Below are 12,871 nucleotides of genomic sequence, written 5' to 3' on the forward strand. Positions count from 1 at the left end.
TTGAGGAAGAAAGAGATAACTTTTAACCCACTTAGGGTCTGTCAATTTCATTTTTTTATGTTTTTGTGTGAATCTGCAATGCTCACCCCACATATGAAGAGATTTGCATTGTATTTGTACTTGGTCCAAATGGCAGAATGAGATCTTTCTGTTTAATATTTGCAGAAATTTCTTTTCAGCCTAAAATCACTGCTTTATATTCTGCTCTCTGCAGTGGGCACCCACATCCAGGCACAAGTCTTTAACCGAGAAGAAGTTGTAGGCTGTGTTGGTAAAATATAGTCCAAATGAGTCAGGAGTAGCTAGTCCCCCTTTCGTGGGGGACAGAATTAGGACATCAGCTTCACACTGTGGAGACAGCACGAGGCATATGGCTCACACAAAACTTGAGCTGAATTCAAAAAATGTGTTTGTTCATCGAGTGCTCTCAACTGTCCTAATTATGTCGTCCAGTCAGACAGTCGACTGTATTTCCTTATTAGAGCTGGTGTCCCGACGAGGCCCTGGCCTCTATGACCAGAGGCCATGTTGTAGATTGGAACTGGGTAAAATGGCAGCTCTCCCAACTCAGAGGAACTGGGGAATGGCAAAGGAGGAAGCCAATTAATATTTCAACAATACACCCTCTGTGGCCGGAGATTGACTGACTAAACTGCTAGCTGTCAGAGCAGTTATCTCCAATACCGCCATGTGGCTTGGAATTCACAATGCCCTGTTTAGAAAGGGATTTCACATCCGTTGCTCATTTTTGCATTCTGTACAAAAATGGGTACAGACACAATTAACACTGGGGATAAAAATGAAATGAATATAAATAAGGCTGAGGGACAACACGTCAAAGTTATCACACCCCTGAGGAGCAAATGCTCTTTTCTAACTTTTATTTGTCTTTGGATCCGAAAGGTGCCGAAGAGAGCAAAGTCGTTAGGAACGCAATGCCCTAACTTTCAATTGAAAGTGTTGCTGTAATAACCATTGCCAAAATGTTACTGTCTGAAATGATGCTCAAAACTGAGCATAAAAGTGTGCTTTACTTGTTTAACAAGGAGTTATGAGTACGTTTCAAAATTGTTTTTGCCAACCTGGCAAGAGTTGATTTCTGTATTTGAAGTCCTCACCTTCAAAGGTGGTTTTTGAGTACATTAAAGTAGATTATAAACCAGTGAGATCTGCAAAGTTAAACCATGGTCATCTCAAGAGGTTTTAGACATGATTGCACAGTGATTATAGAAATCTCAGAGTCCGACTTTTAATAGTTCAGCTGAACCAGATGTTTTCTGTTGTTAATTTTAAACTAGCCATTCAATTTTGCGGAGGACTGGAATGGACTCCAGTTCCCTTGGATAAGTGGAAGAGGGTGGATGGATGGATGGATGGATGGATTTTATCGGATTTTACCAGCAATGGTACAAATAAACACTATGAGACAAAAATCAACCTTAGAATAAGGTTAGATTTTATTATACATCTGTCAACCTTTAGATGAATCATGATAAGAGATCACCAGCCCTGCAGCGAATCCCCAGTTTTCCTTGTAAAATCAGGTGGCTTTTCTACCTATCCAATTTCCGTCAGCCTTTGAAAATAATCAACTTCCTGTAATACAAAATGGACCAATTTAATTCCACATGGGCTTAATCACTACCTGCTTTTATACTGGTTAGAATATTGTAAGGTTAATAATGAATGACTGAGTTGAGTAAATATTCAAGCTTTAAGCAAAGAGATGTTAAATTATTGTCACGTCATAGCCTAAAGCCATTTTTGTACATGCACTGCAGCCCAACATTTCTACATGGGTACCACATTACCCTCGCATGCAGAGATGCGTGTGAGACCATAAACATCCAGTACAGTTAGAGCCTGCCAGCTCACTATTGCCAGTTCTGTGTTATGTCTGATTGTGCCAATCTGCGATGATATGAGAGCCGTCTGATAACAGTCAGATCTGTTCACAGCAACTGAATCCTGCCTCCTGTGCACTGCCTAAACTTAACTAAAAACTACCAAAGTTGCAACATTTGACAATGAAAACTTTCAAATAATGTCTCGATCTGATTCTCCTGAAATATTGTGAACAAGCTTATATTAGCTGCACACATCCTTACCATCCACAGAGACAAGCTGACTGACCAGTCTGATATCGTGGCATGAAAGGGCAACTTCCGATTGGTTCACATTGATGTGCACTGCAGTAGACTAACAATTAGCTGTTCAAAAGATTTGCAAAGCCGTTTGCAAAGACAGGGGCCTTCCATTACTTAGTATCACATTAGAATTAGATCTAAACCTTGATCTCTAGTCGGAAATCAGTTGTGTCACAAGGTAGAAGGAGTGTGATGCAATGCCATTTCAGTGTGATGTCAGACTAGCTAATCAGTAAACAACACTTATGAAGCTTTAATAGGGTTTTTTGACCTAGCTGTAGTCAGGAGCTGTTATAATGAAGTTATAGCACTGCAAAGCCTCTTAAGAAGGAGATCAGGGATGGTGCGTGATTCAAGAAGTAATTACTGTTTGCATAGTGTTGTTGGTCTCATTCTAATGTTAAAAAAAAATAAGGTTAGATATGGAAAAATCACCAGACTTAAACCACTGATGTAGCAAATCACAAAGTTTTCCATTTCTGGCTGTCATTGTTCTTCATCCAGAAGGTGTTAATTGCCTTGTTTAGTGCCTTGTTAGCGTTTTAATTGTTATTTGTGTTTCAGGGCAAATGTAATCTTATTGGTGTCCAGTCAATGTGGGCCCCACAGACTGCTGATCTATGCTGTGCACTCTCCACAGAAAGCCACGGTGCTGTCAATTACGTTGTTTACCACAGCTCGATGACCAATTTCATTGAATCTAGTGTCTGTTTCTTTGCGCTGGAGAAGTTTAATTGCTTTATTATTACTAGACCATCTGTTCTTAATAATTAACAGCATTAATATGTTAATCTCCACTGGATCGGGAAGGGATAAATGCAGAAATGGTGAAGTTACCGATTTGTCATGAATTAGACCTGCATGTTACCTCTGTGCCACACTGCTGATTCAATCTTAAAATCCTACACCATGTGGAAACAAGACAAACATCCCCGATCCACAAACAGCAAAGTAAAGCTCATTAGTTTCCATCGGCGGCGATGCACAAGGCGGTGTCAGCCGACTCCTCAGCCACCTGTCAAAAAGTTGGGGGGAGTTCATTTGAAGTTTGCCTTTTGTTTTCACTCTTCCTTGTCTCGCTGTAACATTTCAGTGGCATTTTGACGGGTTTATCTGTAGGATTGGAGGCTGATGAGGCAAACCTTGGCGTGTTTGGACTTCCTGATTAGTTGACACAAAACAGGGAGATTGTGGCATGTGGTGAGAAAGCTCGGCGCTGTCATGGGAAATGCACCTGTTCAAGTTGAGTGAATTTCTCTCTGGCTCTGCCTCTGCCTCGCTTGTTCCTCGCTCTGTTTCTCCCTTTTCAGTGGACCTTGTGCAGCCTTCATGTTGTGGTAGACCTATCAATACCATTTTTTAAGGAAAAATAGAGAAGTCCTGATAAAATGGGGTAAAAGGTGTAACAACTTACCACATTGTGTGCATTGAACTCTCTGCTCATCTTAACCTCGTCCCTGCCTCTGCAGAATAAATAAGTAAAAGCAGGTAGTTGCATTGATTACATGTAGTGTGACACATGCAGGCGCGTGAGTCTGAGCTTATGAGAGCAACAATGCTTTAGTGCTCGAATGCTGGTTGAGTACCTTCGGTGTGAGTAATACACTCATCACTCCACCAAATGATATGTTGTCAGTGATCAGTCATTTCGCTTTGTCCTCAGAAACATGATCATATAAGTAAGTTTAAAGGACTTAAAGGGAAAGTATAAAGCATGCAAAGACCTGATGAAATGATGTCATCAAAGAATTCCACGTGCATCACCCATTTTTCCCATGTGAACAGGACACAGTTAAATGCTTGTAAGGGCTGAATTGAAAAAAAAAATACATCCATGTGCAGTGGAGTCGCAGGCTTTGAGTTGCCACGCTCGCTTCCTCGCTCTCTATCTATGTAGGGCAGCCCGTGGATCAGCTGACATCCCCATCCTCCCACACACCCACACAATCTTGTTAAAGCATGCAGTTAATCTGAAGAGGAAAAGGACTCTCATCACAACCAAGCTTTCATCACCCTATTGTATTGCCCACATCAAGCTGTCACAGGAATATCGGATTCTCCCCAAACTCAGGTGCTTAGGACGAGCGGCACCCTCCCATTGGCTCTGTGTGATGTCATTTGCCTGGGAGTGACTTCGTAAACCGGGCATTATCTAGTACTAGAAAGCATAAATGGCAGAATTAACATCCCAGTGGGAACTTTCTATTATTATTTTCTCTTCTTTTCTCTTAAAAGTTGACTCTGCCTTTGATATTTTAAACCGAAGCGCTCCCACAGAGGAAATACGGCAGCGCTCTACAGGAAGTCCTCCAGAGGTGGCCCACAGTCATCGTTTTAGGGAATCTTTCCTCATAATCTATGCATTGGACAACAGAGGGAGGAAAACACTCAAATGCTCTCTTCCACTCTCCTCCAGCACTTCACGGTTCTGTCGCTCTTTCATCGAGAGCTCGTTGAAAACAAAGAGTCCCAACTCGTCCAGAGCCCCAGCAGCTCCTATCATCACCTTGGAGGCCAGGTGAAGTGCAGCAATTTGATGAAAAACAGATACGGGGCATGTGCTGGAAAGGCCTCTGATTGAATTGCCACTCTATGCCACAGCCGCTCTTCATTCTCAACCTGCGCAACACAGCGTTGCAGGCGCGGAGTGAGAGGGTCATCACGGCCCTCGTTCCACAGGAGAGGCAATGTCTGAATGGGAGGTTTGGGGGGGTGAGGAGGGGAGGGGTACCACCACCGTCAACCGCCCAGCTTGAAGTGGCTCGAAAACCTTGAGACTCCGGGCTTCAGCTCAAACATTTCACTGTCCTTTTAGGCTCTCAAAGAGCAGTCTCGCTTTTGTGGGCTGTGGAGCAATATCTCAAAAGCACCTTCCATCTCTCTGTATAGAGAGAAGGCGAGAGCAAATCATGTTGAACTCAAACAACTCCCACATAATCACGAGTGTGCTTTTTCAGACATAATAAAAATGCGCCGAGCTCTCAAACAGACTTCCATGGTCTGATTGTGCTCAAGTGGAAAATGAAACCTTGAAAAGTGAAGCAAGCCTCTTCACTCTTTATGAAACGTCTCCACATCGACTGCATTTGACTATTAATTACAAGCCCGCTGCCCGAAGGTGCCTACATCTTTCTAATTCATTTATCACATGCAGTCCTGCCACCATCGAGCCCTACAGAGAGACTCAAAGAATTATATATTATACCAAAACCAGACAAATGCCTCCTGCCGCTGCTGCTGATGCTGCTGTCGTGTTGCTGTCTCACTGTTTTGGGGTTTTTTTTCCCTCTGTGTAACTATAGCATGTATGTTACAGTCAAGTAAACAAAGCAGATGCTTGCTGTGCCTTGGTTGACTTGGCAACACTGCCATCTCATGGCGAGCAGAACAAAACAAACAGCACTGTGCTTTCCTCATATATCTTTATTAGAAAATGCTCATCCACCAGCAAGAAAAGACACATCATCAAATTTAAAAAAAAATTATTACATAGAACATCGAATGCCATGATTACCAACCTTATTTGGTTAAAAACACAAGCACATATCATGATGCAGTCATACTATTCCATATACTAAGCTCTTGTTTATTGAGACCAGTTTGTTGAAGTGTAAAGTTCCCCGATGTATTTATCTTGTTTCAGCTACCTTGTTATTTGCTCCATACTATTAAAGAGATTGACAGTTCTTTGGAACTGATTTTCTCGAGCAGAGAAAGCTCCCGTGATGGAAACACCACTTTTATCAAAGGGAGTTGCGTAAATTCATCTCTGATCTTTTCAATGGGGACTTACTCTCTTTTCTTGTGCTCTGTTTCTAGTCGCTGAACCTCCAGAGAGCTGAGACTGTCTCTAAACGAGGCTGAGATGTAAGAGATGGCAGATGGGTTTAGACTTCATTCTTGGTGAAAGCTATTCCCTCCCTCCTGGGGGCCGGAGTCATGCCTCACGGCATTTTGAGCCTTTCTATACCTGGACACCTTTCTGATCTTCCTCCCTCTCGGTCCCCTTCTTCATGTCTATATGACAGCTCTGCTCTTCGCAACATTCGTCTTTACCCACTTCTTCTTCCACCTCCTCCTCCTCCCTGCTGCCCCCATGGGCTTGACACTGGAGCACCAGAGCAGTGCATCTCTCCAGCCCAGATACCTGCTGCTCACACTGCACCACAAATATTCTGTAGAGCTCCAAAAGAACAATGAGGATATTCTTGCAGGTGAAGAAAATCATCAGCTGGTTGAGCACCTGCTCTTGCACCATGAGGTAGAACCGGTAGAGCAGGAACGGGCCATCTTGGAGTCCCACTGTGAGCAGCAAGCTCCAGACTTCGCTGGAGCAGCAGGAGGTGAATGAGGGCGGAGCCCCGGAGCAGCAGAAGGGACCACCCTTGCTGTCTTGAGAAGGCCCCGCCTTTGGGGGTCGTGTCTGAGTGAGAACCAGAGGAAACTGCATGAGCGCCCAAGAGAACAGGGCCAAGCCGATGATGACAACTGCCTGGTTGGTTTTGACTTCGGGCTCCTTGAAGGTGTCGAAGATGTCCAGGATGTCAGCACCCAGTCCCACATTCACCATGAGAAGCTGTGAGAGTTGGTCACGTGACATGTCCCCCTTGGGCATGAGCCAGCGACCCAGAACCAAGATTATCAGCATGGTTTGTTCCAGGCCAGCTACCCAGTTCTCTGGGTCCAGATCCTTAATCCCCTGGATAAATAAAACAGTGGAAGTCTAGTCATGTTGAAAGTGTTTGCAAGGGTTCAATGTTAATGAATAATCAAATAAACCAGCCATCTCCTCTCTGTTTTTAATATAAGTCGACTGTTTTGTGTCAAGGTTCATTAAGTTTATCCTGAAAGCACCCACCCCTTGATATTCTACAATATTCCCAAAACGGGAATATCTTCACGTTTCAAAAGCTGCCACCCAGCCTTGAGTACAGCCATGGGGCAAAAAGCTCCCAAATCCTACATGAAAGAAATTTCACTAAGACCATCTCACAAGGGAAGAGATCTAAGAATTTTTCAAGCAGGAGCCTATCTGGACTTCATCTCTGTGTGTCTATTACACATTTCCTGCAACTAATAGTTTATCCACCCCCTTGCTAGATTTAAATCTTATCTGATATCAGGTGTTGCTTTAATGTGGCTGCGTGGAGGGTTGAGGGAGGCAGGGCAGTTTTGTTGGTGGGACGCCTACCGCTGAGATCGGGATGTGAGCCAGCAAATGAAGCTCATGGTCCGAGGAATTGTTGAAAGGCAGCTTGGACTGTAGCAGGCTCAGCTCCAGAAACCAAATGGACGGGATGACAGTACTGAGGTACAGGAAAACCATGGGGGAGAACCTAAAAGAGGATCACCAAAGGAGAGGGAAAGAGGGGGTTAGGCTATTTATAGAAATTTGCTTCTTCTTTTTTTGCCACCCACTAAAGAAGAAAGAGTCCCTTTTTCCCCATAGGAAGCATCGAATTTCAGACAGGCAATTATTCTCATCATATATGCAAATCCCACTTGACAGTGCAAAGCCTTCTCCATGAGGACAGAACTTCAAAGTAAGACTCAGTGAGAAAGAGAGAGGCCCGAAGAAAGCTCGCATCTGACGATGTTCAGTTCGTGAGCTTTTGAATAAGACATAGCTTGGTGTTGAATGAGGTGTGACACTAAATGCTCATATCCATTTGAAGTCAGTTTATGCTTTTTTTTCCTTTCCTTTCTTTCTTTAAAAAAAAAAAAAAAAGCTTGTTGGTCAAAAATGAGTCGAGCCAGAAGGAGACATTTACTCCGTGAGTGGATAGGAGAGGCTGTGACATTGATGTGATGGTAGGCTCATAATACAGTTCAGTGAAAGACAGCAGTAATACAGCAGAGGAATATGTTTGTCTTTGATGGACAGTGAAAGAGAGAAAGAGCTGCGGATGATAAGAGAGAATTTAGTGGCACAGAATATTTCAGGCCTTTACAAAAGCCGCCTCGGGCAGATGGGTTGTAAAGAGTTTGCAGCTACAAGTTCAGGAGTTATTTACTCCCTAACACCAAACAGGTTTATAAAGTCTGCCTGCATCTCACTCCCCATCCTCCCAAATCTGTTCTGTGCTTTGTACAGTGACCTTGGGTTTTAGAAAGGTGCCCACAAATTAAAATGTATTATTATTATTATTATTATTATTATTATTTAGGAAGAAGCAGAGGGCTAACATCTGGCTTAAAATTGACTGAGCCTCAGTGTGTTATGCAGAAAGGAAAATCATGCCAAATGTGTTATACCATTTCCACTCTGCATTACGGGTGCATTTCAGAGTGATGGCCATTTCCACACCCAACAGAGCCACGCCTGTCAGCAGCAGCCAATAGAGCGGCTCCCCTTTAACAGCTACAACTCGCCACACCGTCACCACCCCGTGGACAGCAAATAGGAAGCGGCTCAGCAAGGCCAGCAAGACATTTAGGAGGCGACACATGTTGCACCAGAGAAAACCTGCAGAGAAGATCACTTTAGAAGCACAGAAGTGACTTTATTATCATATGTACATTTGAATATTACTAGACAATGAAAATCGTATTTTTTCCGCACTCCCTTCACACGTTGTTATTTATTACATTTATTATACATCATTAGGTTTTCTGAAGATCACTCTTTGTTATTGTGATAATTAAGGGTTTAAATTATTAGCTTAGATTTAGTAACCTGGGGAAAAAATACTGTAAAAATGATGTTATTAAATTGAGACATAAAATGAAATAAAATAAAAAGAATCACAAAATATACAAAACAGCTGCAAGTGAAAAATCAAATCACTTTGATCAAAAGAAAATTTACATTTGTTTATTTACAAAAAACTAAAAGCTTACAAGTTTACAACAGTGAGTCTTTAATGTTGTTTCAAACCTTCTACAGTGTTGTGTTTTCATTATTATTGCATTTATGAATGCAATCATAGGCCCACATGGTTCCTGCAGAGTAAAGAATGGACTACTTTAAAACAATTTGATTTTTGCAATGAAAAATTTGCGAAATAAAAGCCACTTAACCACACTCATCATTAACCGCTGCTCATCATCACCCAGTTCAGGCTTCATTATCAGTAACTATTACACGATGTGCGCAAACAGCCCTCGCTGTCAGTTAGTTAGCCAGGAGGATGAAAGCCTCTGAGCTTTGGGGGAAATCAAAGCAAGCAGTGATTAGTAAGGAAGAGTTAGACAAACTGATCTGCAGTCAATATTAAAGCACTCCCAGAGGCTTTGCACGGGCTTGCTGGAATTTGATCCCTGAATCGCCATGGATTATCGTGATGACTTGAAAGTGGTACCAAAATGGGAGCACCCTGGTTTTGTAGTAATAAAGATGCATCATGCCATACCTGCAGGTTTAACTCCAACCCTCTCTCACACCCAGTACCTCCCTTTCACAGGCAAATTGCCAAAAAAAAACCCTAATTTCCAAATGCTGGATCCATATATATACATATATATACATATATATATATATATATATATATATATATATATATATACACATATATTATGTGTGTATGCCTGTATATTATGTGACTTCTTAAACAATGTACAGAGTCTCTCACAAACTTTCGTCTTTATCTTGTGGATACAAGCAACACTTGTATGACTGCTTTTAACTTTTAAATGCATTCGCCTCAGTCCGCGTGTTACTGTTGTTGTGTGTGTCAAAAACCGAGCCGTGTGTGTTAGTGTTTTAGAGTTTGAAAAAGAATTCATGCACTATGTATTGTGCAGCTGCATGCAGTACAAACCTACAGGATAAGCCGGGAGTCCTTCTTGAGATCAGTCTCTTCAGTGTATTTTCCAAAAGTTTTAGATGCTGTGCAGTGGAAAGTGACAGTAACCCAACAGTCACCCACAGTGACCTGCCCTCTGTGTCTGATTTATGCCTTTTAACTGACAGCCACCTCCTAGACCCTGCGGAAGAGTGAACATGTCAGAGGTGTGTATTCCCGCACGTACGTATGTGTGTTCAGTGGGGAGTGACTACTGTTCGAGTCCACTGGAGTATCAGCGAGGAGCAGTGTGATCCACAAGTGTTTATGTGCATGTGTGTCTCCATCCTCTCGGTGCCATCATGTGAGATAAAGCTTCCTGCTCCTTGCGCCCACATCTTCATTGCCATCCGTCATGATGTCATCTCTCCTGGCCCAGAACAAAGTTATCTCCTTGGGAGAAGCCAGCCTGTCGCACTCCCTGTTCGGAGTGCACGCAGCCCTGCCCTGCTCCCACCCATGCCTGCTCTGTAACTGCAGCGCTGGTCCTGATAACTGCCCCACTCCGTGGCCTCTGTGCACACAAAAACATGGAGCAACAAGAGGAAAAGGAGATGCTGATGGGCCTCTGAACAAGCAACTGCAGGAGTGTGTGGGTATGTTACTGCGGTTGCATCAGAATGAGGATGCTGCGTGGGTGGAAGCTGTCCAGGAACGTCAATCTACTAAACCAGTGAAGCGAAGCGAAGACAGATGACTGACAGTCATAACAGAGAGGAGATTGCTCTTCCCTGCCAATGAGGCATTTTTAAACCTGCAGCATTTGGTTGGTTTTGTTTGACTATTTGGGGACTGAGGAAGCTATTGTTTTAACATTAGCACCACTTGGAGTTTCATCATCATCATTAAATCTCACATTCGTTCTCTGTTCAAGCTCTACCATCTCTATCCAAAATATTTGCCTCTGAAGCTTCTGCAGCTGCATTCAGCAACAGCTCATCAGCTTTATTGGTTGGGTGGTCTGAGTAGGTGCCTTTATATGAGGCTATCACTTTTGACTGAACTTGTTTTCCTGCGGCATCTCGGGTGGAAAAAATGAAAAATGCAAAGTTAGTGACTGTATGACCAAAATAATGAGCTGAAAAGAAAAAAAGACAGATTGATTGAGTCATTGGAGTGAATTTAATCATGTTATTTGATATTTATTAATGTAAAAAGACTACTGATGCTACGAGGTGTGTCCCTACTGATTACTACGCACAAAAACACAACTACCGCGTGCTCTTGTTCCAAAACTGAGACGAGATGAGTGATATTCACACTTCTCCTGAGGCTTTGCTTATTACATTGTATGAACATCTATAGTGCTGGTGGTAAGCAGACTGATGGAGTATACAGTGGAGTTGAAAAGAGGAGGTGGCTGCTCAAATGTTTTATTTCCATTTATTTATTTATTTCAAGCATTTATTTTTATCTTTATTTATTTATTTTTATCAGTTATATCCGAGAGCCTCACCTGAGATCGTCATGGAGAAGAAAGTCAGATGAGCACAATGATGGGCACGACCTAATTCTCTTCCCTAGGCTGGAGCCCATCCTAGCTGCCATAGGGCCACACACCCTGGACAGGTTGCCGGTCTGTTGCAGGGCTAAGATTTAACACATGTCAATCAAAATTTTGCAGAAATATATAAATATAACCCAGAATTACGGCAAAACGTGTAACAGACACGCCGGTCCATCGTGTCAATTTCCCGCTTTGCCTCTCCAAAACGTCAAAGGGACACATACAGACGTTGCATTACCAGCAGGGGTAGATGATAAATGTAAAGGCAAGAAGTCATAGCAAGCTAAACGCGTGAAGTACGTTCAAAGTCCTTAATCATCAGAAGCGATTAAGCTGGTGACTTTACGTGTAAATGTGTTAATAATGACTGTTTAAATGCTTTCCTGTGATTATTTTCATGTTGGCTTGAAATAAAATATTTGTACTGCCACTTACTGCGTGTGAGTGTCGTTTTCACACTTTAGAAAGGCAACACGTGAAATGGATATTGTAGACCATCGTGTCTATCACACACTTTGCAGTGATATCGGGTTGGTGTTTACACCGCTCTTCAGACTAGGAAGCTACAGTAATGTGCAACAGTGTTGAGCCAACCCTCATTTCCTCTGCAGGGAAATTGGGAAATAGGTGCAGTGTTATTGAAACATGTACAAACATACATGGAAATACAGTATATATGGCAAAAATAGAGTTTGTACAATCCTAACGAGCCTTTATTCTCCAACTTAGTCTGAACTCTTGTCATTTCCTAAAGTATCTTCGGGAATAGTTCTCCAGGCTTCTTGAAGGACATTCAAAGCTCTTCTTTGTATGTTGGCTGCCTTTTGGTCTGTTCTCAGTCAATGCTTCAATAATGTTGATGTCCAGGCTGTGGGGAGGCCGATCCATGACTGGCAGGCAGTGTGTTAGGGATCATTGTCATGCTGAAAAATGAAGTTGTTATCAATCAGAAGCTTTCTAAATGGCATGGCAGATCACTGACTGTACTTTTCTGTGGTCATATTTCCATCAGTTTTGATTGCCAACACCACCGGCTGAAATACAGCCCCACATGCTGAATTCCTTCTGCCACGATCTCAGCTATTAGCTCTCTGGGAATCGCTTTGTTGGTTTTGTGTCTGTCAAACTATGTTACTGTTGGTATTTTTTTGTTTTTGCCACAGGCTGCTAGTAATAAAGTCCCAAAAGATACAATTTAAAACTGCTATTTTGCTTGGTTGTCTCTTATCTGTATACACAACATTGGTTCATCCCTTGAGTCAGGTGCCATTTTTGTGCTTGAATGATTCCTAGGTTAGTGTTAAGTGGCTTAAGAAATCAAAAAACTTTCCTCTGACATGGTCAGGTACAGGTGATTGAAAAAGCAGCCAATATCCAAAGAAAAACTTTGAAAGACCTTCAGAAAACTGAAGAACTGTTGCTGTTAATTAAAA

The 12,871-nt window shown here is 42.5% G+C and overlaps 1 protein-coding gene across 1 annotated transcript; it reads right to left on the reverse strand.

Annotated features, from left to right (window-relative positions):
* Positions 1-5,598: 5,598 nt before the first annotated feature.
* On the reverse strand, positions 5,599-8,849 carry LOC146364109 (transmembrane protein 26). The gene is made up of 3 exons (XM_084917905.1): positions 8,403-8,849; positions 7,339-7,483; positions 5,599-6,846 (listed from the first exon to the last, which is right to left on the reverse strand). The coding sequence occupies exons 1-3, from the start codon at positions 8,594-8,596 to the stop codon at positions 6,112-6,114; spliced, it is 1,074 nt and encodes a 357-aa protein (XP_084774031.1). The 5' UTR covers positions 8,597-8,849; the 3' UTR covers positions 5,599-6,111.
* Between the last annotated feature and the right edge of the window lie 4,022 nt (positions 8,850-12,871).

The sequence above is a fragment of the Perissodus microlepis genome, chromosome 20 (assembly GCF_051167445.1).
Source record: "Perissodus microlepis isolate ML-2025 ecotype Zambia chromosome 20, ASM5116744v1, whole genome shotgun sequence".
NCBI classification, from domain to species: Eukaryota; Metazoa; Chordata; class Actinopteri; order Cichliformes; family Cichlidae; genus Perissodus; species Perissodus microlepis.